This window comes from Ipomoea triloba, chromosome 1 (assembly GCF_003576645.1).
Source record: "Ipomoea triloba cultivar NCNSP0323 chromosome 1, ASM357664v1".
Classification (NCBI taxonomy): domain Eukaryota; kingdom Viridiplantae; phylum Streptophyta; class Magnoliopsida; order Solanales; family Convolvulaceae; genus Ipomoea; species Ipomoea triloba.
The window spans coordinates 12,062,500-12,084,565 of record NC_044916.1 but is presented as its reverse complement, the minus strand read 5'-3'; the positions used below and the strand labels follow the sequence as shown (position 1 = coordinate 12,084,565).

At 31.2% G+C, this 22,066-nt stretch overlaps 1 protein-coding gene across 1 annotated transcript; it reads left to right on the top strand.

The window, feature by feature from the left end:
* Positions 1-5,370: 5,370 nt before the first annotated feature.
* On the top strand, positions 5,371-21,772 carry LOC116030878. The gene is made up of 2 exons (XM_031273274.1): positions 5,371-5,998; positions 21,699-21,772. Exons 1-2 carry the CDS (start codon positions 5,371-5,373, stop codon positions 21,770-21,772), a joined length of 702 nt encoding a protein of 233 aa, XP_031129134.1.
* The last annotated feature ends 294 nt before the right edge of the window (positions 21,773-22,066 follow it).

Here is a 22,066-nt window from a genome sequence, read left to right as displayed (position 1 = left end):
GTAATACTAATCAAGAATGAAATTTTTGTAAATGTAATACTTTTAAGAGAAAGTGCAATACTTTTACATTTCGATTTAAAATTATTACATTTTTCCTCAAAAGTATTATATTTTTTCTTATAAGTAAATGAAACATTACTTATTATGGAAAATGTAATACTTTTGATGGAAAATATAATACTTTTACATCAAAATGCAAAAGTTACTATATATTTTTCTTCAAAAGTATTATATTTTTCCTTAAAAATGACAAAAATTTTATTCCTGACTAATATTACATTTGAGCATATAGTTATGACATTTGTGCATATGAGTATGGCATTTGCATGTTGATTTAACCCGGCCCGACTCGTTTCACAAATAAATATCCGTAACACAGAATCACACAAGTGTGACCCCAACGGACTATTTGATGCAATACAAATAATATCAACTATTGTATTTTCTATGATATGAATTGGTATTGTTCAACGCCATTAATATTTTTATAATTTTTTATTTTAACTTGCAGTGTGACTATATAAGTCTCAACTGAGTGGCCAAATAAAATGCAATCAATAATATGATTAACCCGAGCTAACTATTCTAATAACCCAACTAGTAAATCTTAGCTAAAAGTCTAAAACAAAAATAAGTCGCAAATAAAATACTCGAACCTACATAACATAAACTCATCAGATTCATCACAGACTACATAAATGCTCATTTAATGAAAGAGGCAGTAGAGCCTAGAGGTTCTCAGAATCTCAGGTTCGTTCAATAAGAAAGGAATTTATTACAATTTTAATTTTGAAAGCAAAGAGAATTTTTTTACCGTTATTGGTTATGTAAGTTTTTTTTTTTTTTTGAAGATTTATGTAAGATATTTAAATATTAAAAAAATTACAATATCAATCCTAAAAATGTTTTTAGATTTATAAAATTGTGGTCAACACCTTGTGATCAAGCGGCATAATTGTAATTCATCTAAATTGGAGGTCATAGGTTCACCCCTCACTTAGGGCAGGTAAACTCCGTTTCTAATCACGCGAGAGGTAAATACTTAACATTATTATTTTTACTAAATGTTTTAAGGTTTGATAAATAAAAAATTAATTGCTACTAATTTTACAATTAAAATAGACTATAAGAGTATATATGGGCATATACACTGAAAAATGCAAGAATAATAGTGGTCACCTGAACCATTGATCTATTTAAAAATATGGATAAGAATAGTTCTTACTTTTTATATGGGAGTATATTTTCACATGAACCTCTATATTTAAATGTGAATGATTCATTCACAAAAAATCTTGGTTGATCTCAGCTTCCTATCAATATTAATCAATGGTTTGGTGTTTTAATAAAAAACAATTGTGATTTAATAAATAAAACAAAATTGAAAGTTTGTAATATTTTTCAAATTGATCCGTTCATTTTCTCCTTATTTTTCAGCAATCATCTATTGTTGATCTACCAAAATAGACAGATTAGATCAATCTTCACTTTTTATTTGATAGCATATTTTTATCTAAACTCTTATATATATATACGCGCGCGCGCGTATGTGTGCGTACACGAGTCTAGTATTATATTATATTTTGTTTAAAGTTACACATACCATTTTTACTAATTTCTTTACTTTTGTTCATTTCTTTCTTACAAAGAACTTCTTTTTTTTATTTATATATTTTTTGGGGATCAATTGACAGTTGGGATTGAACACAGGCTGTAAGTGGGGACCACACGCCTACTTGCAGTGTTGCGAAGGTTTCAGGAACGAAGAAAAATGGGTGGCGGTGGCTCGGCTGGTTAGGTTAAGCTGGCCATTTCTTTTTGAGCCGCCGCGCCGTTTGCTGTTTTGGTTGTCGTTATTTTTCATAATTTTTTTTTTATATATTAAAAATCAGTAGTTGGATTTTCACTATCTTTGGTTGGTTCGTTAGTGATTTTTGGAATATTCTCTTAATTTTGCTTTGACGTAATAAATTGGATTATTATTAAGAAAATGGTATTATAATATTCGTGTCGGTCACGGCTTTGGTGTTATGTTCATTGCATTTTTTTGTTTTTGTAATTTTCCCACGTTTTTGTTTGTTTGTTTTTTTTTCCTAATCCATCTAATTCATTCTTCTAGGGTTTTCTACCCATGACTTTGTGTACCATTATGTGACATTCCATCTAATATTTTGTTAAGTGACAACAAAATTTGCAACTACTCCCTCCGTCTCATTTTATGTGTCTGGTTCGGTTAACGAGACTTGACTAAAGTTATTTTTAATTCAAGTTTTTCATAATATTAAGTTTAGTATTAGTTTACAAAATTTATAATTTTAGAAACTACATTAAAAGTACTATTAAACACAAAAATCAAATTTAAAAATAAGTAAAAAATACTAAAGAAAATTAACAAAGAAAAAAGAGTTGATTTGACTAATGAATAGTAAGTAAGACAGATAAAATGAGATAGATGGAGTATTATTTTAGGTGTTGAGAGTGTAAATTAGATAAATTTACTTAATATAGTCGATAAAAGGCTACAAAGAGAAAATCAGTCTAAGTTTCTATACTTAACTGACTTAAACTAAGAAAATCAATAGGTCGCTTCTACTAGTAGTCGAACTTGTAACTTCGTAATTATCATGCGAACAATAACATTTGACCAACATATTTATGTTCCTCGAGCAAATTTACCCAATACATGTTCATAGAACATGATTTGTTTGAGTTATTATATACTAAATAATCGATCTAAAATCTTATTTATTACTCCATATATGTTGATGGAACATGATTTTTTATGATTCAACATATATTGAATCCTCAAGCAAATGACTGGGATGTTAATAGGTTGAATGCCTTGTTTGTTCAGCGCGATGTGGATCTCATTCTTCGAATCCCAGTATCTATAAACTTTGAAGATCAGTGGTGCTGGAGGGGACATTTGAGAGGGTGCTACACTGTCAGACATGGTTACCGTATGTTATCCACCACATCTGTAAATGGTCTAGCGGCTAGTGGAGTTTGGCGTGGGAATGTAGATCTCTTATGTCTAGCAAAATGACAGGCATCACATACAAAATCAGAATGTTTATTTGCATATCCAAGTTTTATTCCATTCAAAGAAGGTATTCTTGCAATGGGATAATGTCCCAATCTGTTATGCCACATTTCTATTGTCAAACTATTACATTGAGTACTAATAGTTTTATCTGTATCTTGAGTCATCAACTTGACAGCATGCCCACTAATTCTCCCAGGAGGATCACTTATGAAGTATAGTCCATTCCTTTCTTTAGCAAAACCAACCACCTTCCCAAGAGGTCCCTGAATATCACAATGATCAGCCCCCAAAACCAGTTTGCATCTTGATTGTTTAGTCAACCTACGGACAGATATAATATTGAAGGCAAAATTTGGAATGTACAGCACATTTTGAAGAGATATATTCTTATCAAGTTTGATCTCCCCTATGCAAGTAACACTAACTGATTCCTCATTAGGTAGTCTGACAGAGAGACCTTGCACACTGTGATAGGTTTCAAAGTACTCTAGGGAGCATGTAATATGGTCTGTGGCTCCTGAGTCTAAGATCCAAACATTATGTGTATTTAGAACAGAATTAACACAGATCTTAGGGTAGAAGGTACCTTCATTATGTTCCTCCATAGAATCCTTAAAATCTGATGTGATTCCACAACTAGCAACTGTCATGACATGTTGTTTGGAGCTTAGTTCCCTTTGTTTTGGTTCTGCAAGATGGACACAAGTTTTTGAAATTGGTCAGCAGATAGCCCTGTGTCACCTACTTGACTCACAGAGGCACTAGATGTTTGCTGCACATCTTGAGTCTGCTTGTTCTTGGACTTGTAGCCTGCAACCTATCCTGGGGGGTATCCATGCTTCTTATAGCATTTCTCAATGGTATGACCATTCATACCACAATAAGTGCATTTAGGTACATTCTTCCCATTATTGTTGACAAACTTCCTTCTATTGTTAAAGGTTGCTGCTACCACAACAGACTGATCTTCTTCTGACTGCATCTGATTACTTGGACAGCATTTGCTTGAGTAAATTCATTGTATTTCTGAGTAATTGAACTTCTGATTTTCCTCTCAACCTTTAATGTCATGTTCAGAACTCTTTCCATGTCAGGAATGGGATCCATGACAAGGACTCCTGATTTAACAGCCTCATATTCCTCATTCAGACCTTCCAAGAAATGAATTATTTGATCCTCTTCCCTTTCTTTTTGCATTCTTGACATTAGAGTACATGAACATCTAGGTGTGCACTCACATAAGAGTAATGGTCTAAGGACATTTAATTGCTGCCATAGAGCATTACTCTTGGTGAAATACTCATTCACAATAAACTGCCTTGAACATTCTTATAGATTTCATTTTGAATTTCAGATATCCTATGCGGATCGGTTTGAGAGTACCTCTTATGGAGAGCATTCCAGATTTTTGATGCCTTATCAAAGTACATAACAATGTCCGCGATGCTAGGGGTGATTGACCTCAGAATCCACGAACAGACAATCCGGTCACATCTCCTCCACGATGCATATCTCGGATCAGCTTCTTCAGGACTTGGAAAGCTTCCATTAACAAAGCTAAACTGGTTCTTGACTTCCAGTGCGATCCTAATAGATCTGCTCCAGGAAGAATAGTTGATTTCAGTCAGCGGAGGTGATACCAGGCTCAAATTAGGGTTTTCTGTAACGTGTAAGTATAGAGGATCATCGAACTCGTCGTTTCGTTGATTCTGATTCATCGATGCCTGCTGCGACGAAGTTCCGAACTGTTCTGCTCGATCTCCATTGTCATTTGCATCTGTTACGACTGCCGCAGCGTAACTCCGGTAGCGACGCTCTGATACCATAATGAATTAACTAGGAATGCAGTAAACTGAAGTGATAATGGTGAGCTGAGATGAAAATTGAAATGTGATTCATTGCTGTTTATTTTGTGTGTTGTTACAGCTGAAAGAAAGAGTACAAGGGCTTATATAAGCTGCTGAGAAGAGAAACAGAAAAAGCAACAGAAAGAAACAGAAAGCAACAGAAAGCAGTTATAACTACCAAGAAGAAATCTTGAAAGGTAAACTTTAGATCCCTTAAAGCCATTTTATATATGATGTTTTGATCACTTTATCACAACTGTGCTTAATTTTTTGTGGAGATGCATTCATGGTGTTCTCCCAACTATGATTAACCTGCATCGGCGTGGGGTGAGTGTTGATGTTCACCGCCCTTTATGTTATGACGAGCCAGAAACGATACATCATTTATTTTTTGATTGCCCTCATACTGTCTCGCTCTGGACTGATCTTGTTCATCCAATTAATGAAGGTTAGGATCTTGTGACGTGGCTGGAAGGGATGGTTACTGGTGGTCCAATGGCTTATGTGTTTAAGAGTGTGGCGATCTGCTGGTGCATTTGGAAGATACGTAATGAGCTTATCTTTAATAGTAAACCATGGCATGCAAACTCTGTCCAATTTGAAGCTAATAGAATGGTGAATGATTGGCAGGATCTGCTAAATAAACATGAGTTTGCTACAACCTCTTCGGGCTTCAGAGGTGCTTTTACTGGTTCAGAAGGTGTTTTGTTGTATTACGTGGATGCTGCAGTGTTCCCGAATGATGAGCAAGCATATTATGGAATTGTCATACTGAATCATGATGGCGGATATGTTGCTGCTAAAAATGGCTCTTTTCGTGGTATGAGTAATGTCCATCTTGCAGAAGATATGGCGGTGAAGGAAGCTTTATCGTGGGCTAAAGATAGAGGTGATATGAAAATTATGATCCTTTCTGATTGTCAACTGGTATGCAATTTTATTAATGGAGCTACAGAAGATTTATCATATGCTGGTTGTGTCATTCAAGAGTGTAAAAGGTTTCTAAGACACTTTGAAGTAGTGTATGTGGTTTTTGTTCCTAGATCAGCGAATAAGCCTGCTCATGCATTAACTAGGGCTGCTTGTTCTCAGTCTGGTGCTTCTAGTTGGTTTTCTTCCATTCCTTTATGTATTGAATGTATGATTTAATGATATTTGATGTTGGTTTTCAAAAAAATCATGTTGGAAGGTCGTACAACTACTTTTTCCAAAATTGGAACTTTTTGAACTCATCAAAATTTTGATATACATTCTAATAAAATTTAAAGAATTACGCATTTACGCTACAACAACCCAATTGTTATTCGGATTCAAATTCTCATCTCATCATCATACTTAATTAATATGTATCAATAAATTGTAGTTGGCCATCAAACGAGTTAATAAGTTTATCTGCATCCTTGTGATATACCTTTTCACTTAAAAAAAATAGACACACAGTTATTATTATCATAATTTTAATTTACCACTATTTTCTTTGTATCATTATAAGTTCACTTACTTAAAAAAAAAAAGAAAAAAATTAGGCCCTACATTGCTTATTTGTAAGGTGAGGCTGGACAACAAATACATCAATTGTTATACCATGAACCATGGTCCATATTATAAAATATATCATTGATATACGTGTTCATTTTTAGTGTATTATAGATTCTTTTTTACTAAGTTCATTATATTTTGTTACATGTTCACTTTAGTGTACTAACTAAAATGAAGCTGTAATACACTAAAAGTGAATTTACAATATACTAAAATAAATATATATTAATAACTCATCTTATAATAACCAACATGGTTGTCGTGGTGGTTCAGCACCTTGTCCCTTATTAAGCATGAGGTTGGGGTTCGATCCTCACCCATGTGAATGTGGCAAACTATTTGGCCAGTCCCTTATCACTTAGTGTGCTGACCACTGACCGTTGGGACGAGGGTTAGTCATTTGACTATCGGTCGGTGGGGTACCTTTGGACAAACCCAAAAAAAGTAACTCATCTTATAATGTGAATCGTAGTCCAAGTGTATTTGAAAAGCTTACAAATTTTGTAAGTATTTCAATTACAAACAAGATTTTTTTAAATTAAATTGGAGTGGCAATGTCAAACAAGATTGCAATTTACCTGTTGCTAGGTTGTAGATAGCCTAATGAAACTTCCTAGCTAGCATCCACTATATCTAATATCTTTTTAAATTATTGTCAACTTCATATTTCTTTTAGGTAAAGTCAACTTCAGTATTGTATTTTTTTTATTTTTTTTTTGAAAACAACTTCAGTATTGTATTTGTTACTCTTAGCTTGCACTATATTTTCAAGCATGACAATAACAAATTAACCATACATTTCAAAAAAAAAAAATTTGTTGAAGTCCGTGAATTTGTTAGATTTTCACCTTACTAAAATTATAAGTTTAGAAATATATAGTATTAAGAAAATAGAGAATTTCTAAAACGTAGAGAAACACTAGTACTTTTTATACCGAGTATACAACAATATATGTCATTTAGATTGTAGCAGATACTATCAACGTTTGTTCTAATAGTACCTACTATTATATCCCTGTTTGGTAACATAGTTAGCTTATCAGACAATTTTGGCTTGTTTGACTTAGTTAAACACTCAATAGGGTGTTTGGTTAATCAGCTTTTTGTAATAGCTAATTTTTTTAAAATGCTAAAATTCAAAAAGCTACTCAAAGTAGCTTTTTCGATTAGCTTTTTGAGAAATCATTTTGCATGCAATCAGCTATCAGCTAACAACTAATTTATTAATCATCTTTCTACAAATATCAACTAATGTTATATATCAACTAGTAAAACACACTAACGCAATTAACTAATCACTATTTTACCCAAACACTCCTATATGTTTATTAGATATAAAAGATATTAATGTTAATCAATGCTTTAAAAAAATTCTAAGAAGAAAAACATATTTTCAATCATTAAGTAACAACTTAACTATCATTGGTATTGTATGATGGTGTGAAAAAACCTAACCGGAAAGCACAACTCAAACAAAAGAGTTGGTAAATAGTCAACACTGAATGAAAAAAAGAAAAAGATAAACTCCTTTTCCAATGACTTAAAAAAAGGAAATAAAAATAATTATTTTATTTGAACGAAAAAAGAAATTAAAAAGAATACATGTGACTTCAACCAGAAAGCAGGTACGTGTAGTAAACCTAAAAGGGGAAATTGTTATTTGTTACTACGACAAAAACCTAAAACAACATAAGAAGTGCTAGTGCAGTAGTAGTGCAGGAATAATATAAATAAATAAATAAATTGCTCCTGGCCCCTTAACATTTTTTTTTTTGCAATGTCCCCTTAACATTTGATATTAACGATAAAACCCACGGTTGATATTGAGTGTGGCCAATCTGTAAAGTTCAAATTGCGACCTTAACCAACAAAACACCATAAGAAAGTAAATTAATTTTGGTTGTCAATAGTTGATCAATAAAAAAGGTCAATAAATTACTTTTAAGAAAAATTAAACATAAAATTTGTAATTACTAAATCAATAATTCGATCAATTTTGAATAAATTTCATTTTTGTTCCTTTGAATTATATACATAAATTACATTTAGTCATTGACTATTAAAATTTTTTAATAAGATGCATGATTATGTAATTTTATCACATTTAGTTCTATTGTCTAATTTTTCGGCCAACTATTGTTGGAAGTGTTCCTTTCGGAAGAAACAAATGCAATGTTCCTTTCAAAATTTGAAACTAATTGGTTAAAAATTAGACAACAATACCAAATATGATACAAATTACATAATCATTCAACATAATTAAAAACTTTAATAATCTGATTCAGAAAACAAAAAATAAAAATTTGGCATCAATTTTCCTTCATTACGACTTTGGAGTGGGTTGTTTTCGGATTACGACAGGGTGACAGCTTGCCAACTGGAAGATTGTTTTGTCTGTGTACAGCGTGTCATAGGTAATGTTAGTCCGTACACCGAAGAAAAATGATGCGATTGAATTGACGATTTTACCCCTGGAGTTCTGTCGGTGCTGAATGTTTTGGAAGGAGCAAATGGACATGTGGCCCATCTTATTTAAGGCCCTTTATTTGCTTTGAATTTTGTTTCAGGAGGCCCACAATGATAAATACACTTTTCCTTATTCCTTTAATTTTATGTCGCCGTGACGTGATTCACCATTATTATTATTATTATTATTATTATTATTATTATTATTATTATTATTATTTTAAGGTGATACTGACAATTAATTGAATTATTAAAATATTTTTAAATAAAAATGAAAAACCTATTCTATACATTATAATATTTTTTTAAACTTAAAACTTTGATCGAACAAGATCTAACAAAACGCTTTCATATTTTGTTATTGAGATATATAAGCTTATTATTATTATTATTTGCACACAAAAATAATTTTTTTTTTTAAAAACGAAATCTCATTCCAAGTGCTTCACACCTTAGCAGACAATCAAGATAATAAAAAATTAAATCACGATAACTTAACAACTTCTTAAATGTATTAAATGAAATAATTTAATAATAATATAATACTCCGAACTTAGACTAACATTTAACTCTGAAAAAAATAATGAATCTCATGCGAGTGATGGTATCAAATTTGCAATAATTGCAAAAATCTAGATTAAAAAATAATAATAAGAATAATAAAGAATTATGTGAAAATTGACACATCATCTTCTAATTTGGGTAATGCGCACATTGATTATGTGCGGATAGCTTCAGTAAAATAATTTGGCATTCTATTTTGTCGGCAAATTTTAACGTGGACCATGGTTCACATAGCAGCATGTACTATAAAGAAATATATTTCAGATTCATTTGACAATATTTTTATATTTTTTAGTTTCATTTTCACGCACACTAATTTTATTATAAAAACACAAAAAATATCATTTTAATTCTAGTATAATTTTATTTAACAATATGCACACTCTATTTTATTTTTTTTAGTTTCATTTTTCGCAGACTATTTTTTTTTTTTTTTTTTTTTTGAAATACTCATGATTCTTTAAAGAATAGATACTACATTTTAAAAAATCAACACAGTAGTTTAATTATAGTAGCGTTAAAGTATAGTTTTAATTACTTCAATGTTCATTTGACAATATATGTTATTGTATGCGTACTTTTTTTTGTTTCATTTTTTACATACGCTAGTTTCATTATAAAAATATTGAAGTATCATTTTAATTATATTACAATTTCATTTGACAAATGTGCTATTGCATAAGTTCTGTTTTTAGCTTCATTTTTCATACACACTAGTTTCATTTTAACTGTTAATGACCTTGTGGTCTAGTGACACAAAATGGCTCTCCCAAATAGGAAATCATAAGTTTGAGCCTCAGTAGGGACAGAATTGACTCGTAAGTTGAAAAAGTAGTTATGAACAGATACTTCGTTATATCAAAATCAGTAAAAGTTTGATTTACTCTTTATGATAATTGATTATAAATAAATATTGAGAAAAGCAATACTACAATCCTTATTAATATTCACATTCATAATGTGACACTATTTGATTTAGGCCCTATTTGGTAAATGGCTAGCTGATAACTGTTAGCAGATTGGGTTAGAAGTATAATTAGTTTATAACATTAGCTGATAACTTTAGCATATTGGGTTAGGAGGTATATAATTAGTTGATAACATTAGCTGATTGTATAAAAGTGTTTGGCCATGTTTGGTATATAATCAGCCTATCAGCCAATTTTGGCTTATTTGACCACTATTAGTTGTTTGGTTAATAAGCTTTTTGTAACTCCAAAATGCTAAAATTCAAAAGGCTACTCAAAGCAGCCTTTTCAATTGGCTTTTTGAGAAAAAAATTATACCAAACAGCTATCAGCTAACAGCTAATTTATCGAACAACTTTCTACAATCAGCCAATATTATCAACAAATCATTCATTCTAACCCAAACAGCCAACCCAATCAGCCAACAACCATTTACCAAACAGGGCCTTTGGTAAATTAGCTGTTAGCTGATAGCTGTTTGATATAATTTCTTTTCTCAAAAAGCTAATTGAAAAGGCTGTTTTGAGTAGCCTTTTGAATTTTAGTATTTTGGAGTTACAAAAAGCTTATTAACCAAACACTTATATTGATTTTTCAACCAAGTCAAACAACTAATAGTAGTCAAATAAGCCAAAATTGGCTGATAGGCTGATTATTTACCAAACACCTTAGTCTTTTTGATAATTGATTATTATAATATTTTGTTTGAACTTGTGGCGAAATCAATCAACTTCTAAATAATTAATAAATATAAAGAGTTTTATTATCATGTTAAGAAGTATGTAGTAAGTTATGGAAAATAAATTTTGGGGGAAAAATAATAGAAAGAGAGATGGGTTTAAGGTAATTGAAAATGTACTCAAACTCTTTGTTAATTTCTTTTTTATTAAATTGGAGATGATTGAAGGAATAAAATCTTAAGGAATATTATCTCTATATATTTCAACTTTAGGTCAGATCAACACCCAATTATTGCTAAATGTAGATGATTTCTTTTGTTTAAAAAAAAAAATAAATAAACAAAAGAAAAAGCATAGTGCAAGGTTTAGAATGCTTTTTTTTTCTTCTTCTTTTTTATTTTTTATTTAATGATACAATTATCAACTTCAATAAATCAATAATTAATTATCAACTTTTTTTTTAATAGCTTCATTAATTTATTTCATTTTAATTTTTGAAAGTACAACAAAACTCATAGTCTGAGATGAGAAATGAGCTTAAGCCCGAGGGGTTTTTATACACCCGATCTCTCTTAAAAGATGAGAGTGCATGACCACTCACGCAAACTAAACTGGTGCCTTACACTTACAGGTTACAAGCCAACGTTTTTGTCAAGTAGCATAAATATTGTGCTTGTTTAGTAAGCTAGACAGTGGGCTTTTACTGATTTCAAGCCTGGTTAGAGTGGGCTAGGCCTATGCACCATAACATGGAGCCCATTTTTAATTGGGCTAAACATACTACTGTACAATTTATTTGAATCAAGGAAGGCAGTTCGATTGGGCCTGGATGTTCTTGGAGCCAATAATTGTTAACAAGAACTTACATTTAAACCAGATCCAAATTGAAAGATTAAGAATTCACGATCAGTGTTGGAGTGCAAATTTTCAATCGTTATATCGTAGACCAGGGTAAACAGTGCACTCAGGGCCGGTCCAAACATTTTGGAGGCTCGGGCGAAATTAAAAAAAATGGGCCCTTATATGAAAAACTAAAATTTAAATTTAATAATACTAAAAAATAATAATATCAAATAACATGAAATACATTCATTTTCTTTAGATTGTTTCAAAGTTTTGTTAGATGATTCTGATTTTTTGAAAAATTTATTTATAGCTCTTCTTTGTAAGGCAAATTATTGCATGGACCATGGTCCACAGCTGTGTGGACCAAAAATAAAAATTACATTATTTTTGTACTGAAGGTACATTATTTTTGTACTGTAGGTACATTATTTGATAGTATATATCAAATAAATTATTTGATAGTATATATCAAATAATGTACCTTCAGTATAAAAATAATTTACCTTAAAATAATGTGCCTACAGTACAAAAATAATGTATCTTCAGTACAAAAATAATGTAATTTTTATTTTTGGTCCATGCAATAATGATTGTCTTTGTAATTCTATTAGCTGCTCTTTTGTTTTTTTTTTTTTCCACTTCCAGATAAATGTTTTTTTAGGTAATATTATATAAAACAATTTTAAAATTTGTATATAAGAAAAGAACAAAAGTACCTGAATATTTTTAAAAAGTTCTCCTCAGTTTTCAGTTGTATCACAAACAGATACACAACTATGATTTTTTGTTCTTTTCTTTTACATATTTGCATTACTCATTAGAAGATGATAGATTTATAGCCCTAAATCCCTAATGTGTGTTGTGTTGCCTGTGTGCAGTGTTGCAGAGGAAATAAAGACAGAACAAATTACAAATAAAATAAAACTTACAAAGTTACAACGGACAATGGGGCCAAACTGACAAACAAAAGAACAATAGTTTATCGTCCACGAAGATGCGAGTATGAATCGAATTGGGAAAAAAATTTATTGAAGAAGACGAATGGGTTAGCCGGTTAGGGTGTCGATTCTAATAGATAATTAGGTGTTGATTCTATTTCTAAATTTATTTAATTAAGCATCGATTCCAGCTTCCTGCAATCCCATCTATTCTTAACTTTTTGTTTTCTAATATAATTATAACACTAATTTTTTATTTTCTAATATAACACTAGTTATAACACTATAATATATATGTATACATATACATATGGATGGGCCCCTTCTAGCATGGGGCCCTGGGCGATCGCCCATCCCGCCCGTGCTTAGGACCGGCCCTGAGTGCACTGTGGACCTTGGTCCAAAACGACATCATTTCGATGTTAGTGAACGCGAACGCGAATGACTTCATGGAATCATTGTTTAGAATACACAAAATCCTTGTCTATAATACACAAATTGACTTGAGCGAATACACATAATATTGACACAACTACACAGAAAGCATCCCCCTTACATTCGAATATACAAAACACGTCACAACCTATGTTTAAGTACCCCTAACATGAATACACAGAATCGTAGTTTACAATACACAGAATGCCTTCAAAGAATACACAGAAAATGAAAACACCAAACACATAAACACATCACCCCTGTATTTAAATACCACTAACATGAATACACAGAATCATTGTCTAGAATACACAGAATGACTTGAGTGAATACACAGAATATTGATACAACTACACAGAAATCATCATCCTAACATTCACAACCTATGTTTAAGTACACATAACATGATTACACAGAATCATAGTCTATAATACACAGAATGTCTTCAAAAATACACAGAATATTAACACAAATACACAGACCGGCCGAAATAGGAAACGTGATTTCCAAAAAAACAAACCATTAATTAAAATGACCAAAACGACATTGTTTTGGTATGGGGTGCACAATGCATTGTGCACCCTAGTCCACGATATAAATTGCCGCAAATTTTACAGATGGTCTATGTAGTAGTGTGGTCTATGAAGTAAGTATCATTTTAATTACACTTTAGTTTAATTTGACAATGTTGTTCTGTTTTCAGTTTTATTTTCCGTACACACTACTTTCATAATAGCAACACCAAAATATCATTTTAATTCTATTGCAATTTCATTTGACAATATACATTATTGCATGAGCTCTATTTTGTAGTTTCATTTTCTATACACACTAGTTTAATTGCAGTATGCTAAAGTATTATTTTAATTACACACTAGGTTCATTTGACAATATATGTTATTATATGACTTTGGATTTTAGTTTCATTTTTCACACACACACATTAGTTTCATTATAACAAAACTATGGCTATGTTTGGCAAACCTAGCTGAAAAGTTAGCTGAAAGTTGGAAAGTAGCTGAAAACTGAAAAGCTATAAGCTCGAAGCTGAAATCTGAATAGTTGTTAAGCTAGCTGTTATGCTTAAAAGTGTTTGGTAAAATTAGATTCTTGATAAGCTGATAGAGGTAAAAAGACTAAAAAGGGTTCATACAATTTAAATAGTTTTAAATTTAAATATGTTTGTTTATATATTAAAATATAAAATAGTGAAATCAATATATTTTAATAAAATATAAAGTAAGAACATATAATTGAAAACATATAGAGTAAAACAAAATGTTTATAATTCATAAGATTAGTTCATATAAAAATCAATGTTCAAACATAAATATCAAATTGAAATTACAACCAAACATATTGAAGAGAAAAAGTCAAAAAAGTTTTAATTGGGAAGGGGTAAATGATGTCATTTCTTTAAAATAATAAGGTTAAAAATGGAAAAAAAGTTAGGAAGCTACTAGCTTATTTTAGGAACATTACCAAACAGAGCTTATAACTTATTAGTAGCTTATAATAAGCTATAAGCTCCTAAATAAGCTCTGCCAAACAGAGCCTATAACATCATTTTAATTATACTACAGTTTTATTTGACAATATACATTATTGAATGAGCTCTGTTTTTAGTTTCATTTTTCCACACACTAGTTTCATTATAGTAACACTAAAGTATCATTTTAATTGTACTATTGTTTCATTCGACAACCATGGTCCACATAGCACTAGGTGGACTATGTATAACTTTTCGGGTATTTGACTATGTCCACACAAGCATTAAACTTGTCCCACAAAAAAAAACAAGCATTAAACTTGCAAAGTCTATATTCAGTTTGAAATTACTACATGTCTACATGGGATTAAAAGTAATACCAATACACCATCTAAGATTCTGAATCAAGTATGTGACAAAACAACTAACATTATTCTGTGGGTCTATCGTTCAAGAGGCAATACAACTGAAAGCACATCAACTACAACATTGCTTTCATTTCTAGTACTACATGATTAGGTTTCTCATAAACTTTATTCACAATGCACTGTGGACACTGGTCCAAAACGACGTCGTTTTGAATGTTAGTGGACAGTGGACGCGAATGACTTTAGGGGATACACATAATCCTTGTCTAGAATACACAGAATGACTTGAGGGAATACACATAATATTGACACAACTACACAGAAATCATCCTCCTAACATTCGAATATACAAAACACGTTACAACCTATGTTTAAGTACCCATAACATGAATACATAGAATCGTAGTCTACTATATATATATATATATATATATAGGGTCAGGTTCAGGTGCGGTCGTGCTCTCCCGTGCGGCCGTGCGGTTCACACCACTCAATGTTACGAAATACACCACTCAATGTTAAGAAACACACCACACAAATATGCACTGTGGTGTGTTTCATTGTGGTGTGTTTCTTAACATTGAGTGGTGTATTTCGTAACATTGAGTGGTGTGTGACCGCACGGCCGCACGGGAGAGCACGGTCACACCTGAACCAAAATCTATATATATATATACTTAATTACTGTTTTTCATTGCATTTTATCAAGAACCAAACCTAACTCTTTCAAGAACAAATTTGCGTGCAAACAAAGCTTAGAAAGGGAACCAAACCTAACTCTTTCAAGAACAAATTTGCGTGCAAACAAAGCTTAGAAAGGGTTACCTAAAATTTTCGATGTGCATAACTACTCTCAAAACGTTAAAGTTACTTCTTGAGTACTCTAACGATTTACAAGAATTTTCAAAACCTAACAAGTCTATTCACCCCTCTCTAGACTTGTTCTCTAACCCTATCGGGACCAACACATACCAACCTTGTAGGGGTCTTCTTAGCCCACTAGACCTCTACATCCAACCCAACTATATGAAATTCATTGTTCACCAATCTAATCCTTTTTTTCTTGGTCATCTTTAAACCTATTAGGCTCTTACATTCATCAAGTCAAATATCTAATTAACATATTTAGACCCATCAAGTTTTAAATGCATGATATAATAATTACATGTAAGAAAAAAAAAAGAGTATATATCCACATATAGTGTGTACCACACTTCAAGAATAAACTAGAATTTTCTTCCCTAAACGATAGTTTGATAGTTAACTTATTTTAAGTCATGTCACAAAAGCAATTGAGTTGTAATTATTGGTTATAGTAATCTGTCACTATTATATTTTGTTAAGACTAAACAATCTGACAATATCTTGACTTGACTCTGCAATTATAACTACCCAACGCTGGCCCTAACTCACATAATTTCCTCTAATTATGATGTCTTAGCAGAAAGCAAATCTCACTTATCTTATTGAGTGACACAGATTGATGTTATCAAATACATTAATCAATAAAAACAATAATAATATAATAGGTGAGAGTTTTTAGAGTTAGAGATTCAATTTTTTGGGAAGAAATAAATTACAAAATCAATTCTATTTTAATCAATCAATGCTTTAATCACTGTTATCACCCAAACAAAAATATAATTTAAATGAATGATTATTTTATTTAAAGTTATACCACTTGTTCTATTCTTTTTTTTTTTTTGAGAAAAACTTGTTCTATTCTTTTAGTACGGTAACAAAATAAAATATCAAATAGTGATCATTATATATCTAAATAATAAATGTGCAATTAATTAACTAGCAACTTAATCATTTAGGGCATTTTCATTGGTTCTTTTTGTTTTGTTTTGTTTTTTAGTTTTGTTGCTTATGTTGGTGAGAGAGTGCCTGTGCATGTGTGATCTGAAGGAGAGAGGTAATACAAGAGAAAGAATTAGGTTCTCTTACTAACAATAATTTTTTTTTTCTCCTTTTTTGCAAAGTTCTTTAAAAAAAAAAAAAAAAAAAAAACTGGTATGCATTGCGTGCACTAGCACCACCCCATGGAAGAGTCAGGGTAGTTTCCAACTGAAGACCGCCTGCCCGCCTTAACTTTTCTTTTCTGTTTTTTTTTTTTCTTTTTTTATTAATGTTTTTTTAGCTTTTATTTATCTTGCTTGTCACATGTTTCATTCTTGACAAAAATCTAAAATTGCAAGCAACCATTTGGTTGCTCTTAGAGCAACCTTAGCAGATAGGTTTTTTCTTGATTTTTGTTAGGCGAACTGGGAGAGAGGAGAGAGAGAGAAAGATTAAAAAAAAAAACAATTCTATCAAAAAAAAGATGTACGTCAATTTACATGCCCGCATTTGGTGCGCAAAATGCACGCTATAATTACATGTTCTTGTTTTTATTTATTTATTTTTATAGTGTACCCACAAAAAAACTTATACTTATAGAGTTCTTCAACCTTCTTTCTCATATCCTCTATTTCCTCCACCTCAACATTGAGCCGCAAAAAACTTCAAAAAAATCAAAATGGTGTTGCTTTTAGTTGAGATAGAACATATCAATCACCGTATCACCTAGACTATGTTCAACATGTTGTGCGTAGCTTGTCAAAAAAACTTGACCTGCACATGAGAGATGTAATAAATGTGCAATTTAACTATCAATTTATTCTTTTTAGTTGAGACTAAATACATTTGTTTTTTTTTTTTTTTAAATATGACGGGAAATAGCATGGTAGTACAAAAAACTTTAGTTTGAACTTTGTTGTATGAAAATGGTAATTGGGTACTTGCATGGGGCAGGGAGTAGGTACATGATTCCCACGAGTTGGAAAAAGAAGAAGAAGAAGAAGAAAAAAAAAAAAAAAAAAAAGTGAGACAAGAAGTTGGTCACACATAATGAATTAATGACCCCCTATCCCCGACGCATACACCTCTTGTTATGTTCTCTACTCCTCTTTCATGCCCCATTTTGGTTTTCCCAAATCATTTATTCACTAGGAAATTTTAAGGTGTCAAAAAATATATCATATATAGGAATAAGGTTCAAAACTGAACGTTATCTCGAAGTGCAATTAGACCACTGAACCAAAAAAAAAAAGTGCAGTTAGGCCATTGAACACTTTAAATGTATGCAATTTCACCTGATAGCAGGTTACCATCCATTTCATCAGAGGTTACTTGCTTCGTGGACGGTGAATTGACATTTAAAAATAATTTTTACTAATAAACTATTAAAATAAAAAGTTTAAAATAATTAAATTTTTTTTTAAAAAAAAACACACACCATAATAAAGCAAAAATTGTTTTGTGAAAAAACTTGAGTTTCCGTAAATAATAATAATAATAATAACAACAACAACAACAACAACAATAATAATAATAATAATAATAAATAAATAAAATTTGATTCATCCACAAGTTTCCTATCAAGTTGGCAATGATATTATTAAAAGGGGTATGGGTGTGTTTTTTTTATATTATTTTTTCAATTTTTTAAATTATTTTAATTTTTATTTTAATAGTTTATTATTAAAAATTATTTTAAAATGTCAACTCATAGTCCATATAAGCAAGTAACGTGATGAAATGCATTGTAACTTGGTGAAATTGAATACATTAGGAATGTTCAGTGGCCTAATTGCACTTTCAAGTTACGTTCAGTGGCCAATTTGAACCTTTTTCCTCATATCTATTATTATAAAAAGATTATTAAGGGTGTGTTTGGTTCATGGATTTACACATTAGGAATGGGAATTAAAATAGTAGTTAGTGTTTGGGTGACAACTTTTTAGAACAAAAGTATGGATTTGATTACCCATTCAATTAAAAATCTCATTCCCGGCCTAATTAAAAACGGGTATCATTCAATCATATTGATAATCTGATTTTTTAAGTTTGGATTAGTGTTTTTAGAATTTTTTTTAAAATTTTTTTTTTGTTCATATTGGTGCTTTGGATGTCATTATATTAGGTTCATATTGATAATTTTTTGTTCATATTGGTAGCCCGAGCTCGGTGCCATTAGGAAGTCCAAGGCCGAACTCCGAGCTTGACGCCTTGAGGAAGTTCAAGGTGGTAAATTAACACTTATAAGTGAGAAGTTTAGTTGAATTTATGTTTTGAATTTTCTTTATGAATATACCCCTATTCAAATGAAAGGATTATCTCATGATGATAAGCAAAGTGTTGGGTTAATATTTTACGAGTGTAAAATGTGACTACAAATTAACAAGTTTTGGTGTGTTTGAATAAGATTGCCTTTCTATGGCTTTAAATCCGTTATATATTTTTATTATAAGCACATGAGCTCATACAAATTTGTGGTTAATATATGAAATAAAACTATATATTATGTGCATAAATGCATAATCACATGCATGTAACCTATCATTCTTTTAATTAAATTTATTTTGAGTTTATTTATTTGAAAAAAGTTTTTTTTTTTTTTAAAGTAATAGAAATATATGTACTTAGCACAACAGTACAAGTAAAAATCTGACCATAGTAATAAAGATTCTATAATATATGATATATATACAAGAGGACAATCTCTTCTGCAAGAAACTCCAAGTTGTTCCATTTCAACTAATGTAAATTTTTTTTTAAAGGGAGTAATTTTTCTGTTTTACCCTTCATTCTATAATTTTGTGATCAATAATAATACTTCTTTCGGTTGACTGCTTCCTACACTATTTAGTTTATTGTAAATAGGGATGACAACGTGTAACAATATCTACTTATTAAGTCATTCTTGAACATATTTCCCAAATGATACCGACAAATTTCCCATGCATATTTAGCACTCATGGGTAGCTCAACCAGTCCTGAAACCCATTTAATACAACATGAAATTTTCTTAAGAAATCCATAAAAGTAATACAACAAAATTAATAATATATTGGGCAAGATCAAATGAGAACATGGTTCTTTTATAAAAAATGAGGATTGATCTCAATGCTAGAAGTTTTAGTTAAAAAAAAAAAGTCAATTCATAATTATTAAAAAGAGTTAATTCCATTTTTTGTCCTAGATTTGTATGTGGTAGTCCAGTTTTAGTCCTTTTTTTATCAGAATATCTACATTTGGTCCTAGTATTATTGTGACATGACCATTTTTGTCCTCTATCAACAAAATAGTTGTAATGCCGTTAAATACAAAGGCATTTTGGTCTTCAATTACATATTTTTATAAAAAAAAAAATAAACATAAAAATACAACGAGGTCAACTCACATTGAATAAAAGTGATTGAAATGTCATTGTATTTAGCGACATTTCAACAATTTTGTTGACGGATGACAAAAAATAGTCATGCCACAATAATACTAAGACCAAATGTGAATGTTCTTATTAAAAAAGACTAAAAGTGGATTGTCACCTATAAATCTAAGACAAAAGATGGAATTAACTCTTATTAAAAACCTTCAAGTGTTTTAATAATTATAAAAACAACCTCGCATTTTTAACACATTAATAAACACCTCAACAACTTCTATATATTAAACGTGACGATATATTTTGATTAATGCAACTAAAATCAGAGCTGACACTTAGGGTGAAAACCCAAAATTGAGGTGAATGAGTGATAGCAAGTGGAGACTGAAACAAAAATTTGAGATCAGAAAAGAATCTGAAGCTATAAAGGAAGTGCAGTGTGAGCAAATTTAGCTGGTCACGGACAGCGAGTTGAATTGAACTGTGTCCACAACAAATTTTGTCTTGTCGCTTATGCTGTCACCTCAACCTGTCCTTTTGAATAGTTTTCATCTCAATAATAATAACAATAATTTCTTTATTTTTATTTTTATTTTTATGACCTCATGATTTTTAATGGACCGGTCCAACTATAATTAAAATTAGGTTGATATCGATTGAGTAATAGGTATAGAAAGTATATTTGATTGATAGGGCCCAAAATTCTTAAAATAATATGAATTGTACTAAATAAACAAAGAGAATGAATTTGGCCCAAAGAACCCAACCACATACATGGATGGACTACCACTGTTACCTAGCGAACCGCAACGACCAACTGAGTATTGTGATGTTGATTGAATGAGAAGTCAAGAGAGAAGGAGAGCTGATCATGATGCCTTGAAATAGAGACACCCCCCCCTCCCTTTACACTACTCGTAGGGCCTCACATCGCGAACATGTGCGCCAACCACAACACTCTGCTCTCTTCCACCATACGCGTGTCTGACCAGGTGTTGCACTCTCTCGCAAAATATCTCTGAGCACGCCACGTCGCAGGATAATGCATATAATAAACACACTTTTTCTCATATTTGTTTATTAAGTCTTCGCTTGCCTTCATGATTTTTGTGCTTTAATGATTGAATTTCTTATATGTTAAACTGAAGGATAGTCGAATACATGATTTGAATGGTTTTTTTATATGTTTTAAATGGTTCTTTTGATGTTGTCAAACCAATGCAAATGCAAAACCAAATATTCCAAATTTACAATTTTGTCCAAAATGATCTATGTTCAATATTTTGTTCATATTTTGATGTAGGAATTCGAAGGCTCAATTTGGATGATTCTAACGGAATTGGAAAGCCAACTCGAAGGGCTACAACTCTTGTGTAGACTATAAAGTCTAAATCAGAAGATTTAAGGGCCAAAATCAGTTTGGAATTCGAAGTTGCATTGCAAAGCATTCTGGACGCATTGAAAATAATTCTAGACGCGTTAAGAGTTGGCAGAATGCTCAAGATTTCGTTCTATAATGGTTCGACACGACGAGCCAAGGCCTCGACGCGTAGAGAAGCTCCAGATCTACAATTTCTGTTGCGCGGAATTCTCATTTTTGCACCCCCCCTCCCCCCCCTTTTTGCCCAACTATAAATACACATCTTTCTCCATTCCTCTAACCCTAGCTAG

Coding starts and splice junctions, on each gene's coding strand:
- LOC116030878 (XM_031273274.1), top strand. CDS start 5,371: ATGGTTACTGGTGGTCCAATGGCTTATGTGTTTAAGAGTGTGGCGATC. Junction 5,999..21,698: donor TTCTCAGTCTGGTGCTTCTA/GTTGGTTTTCTT, acceptor ATTTTGATGTAG/GAATTCGAAGGCTCAATTTG.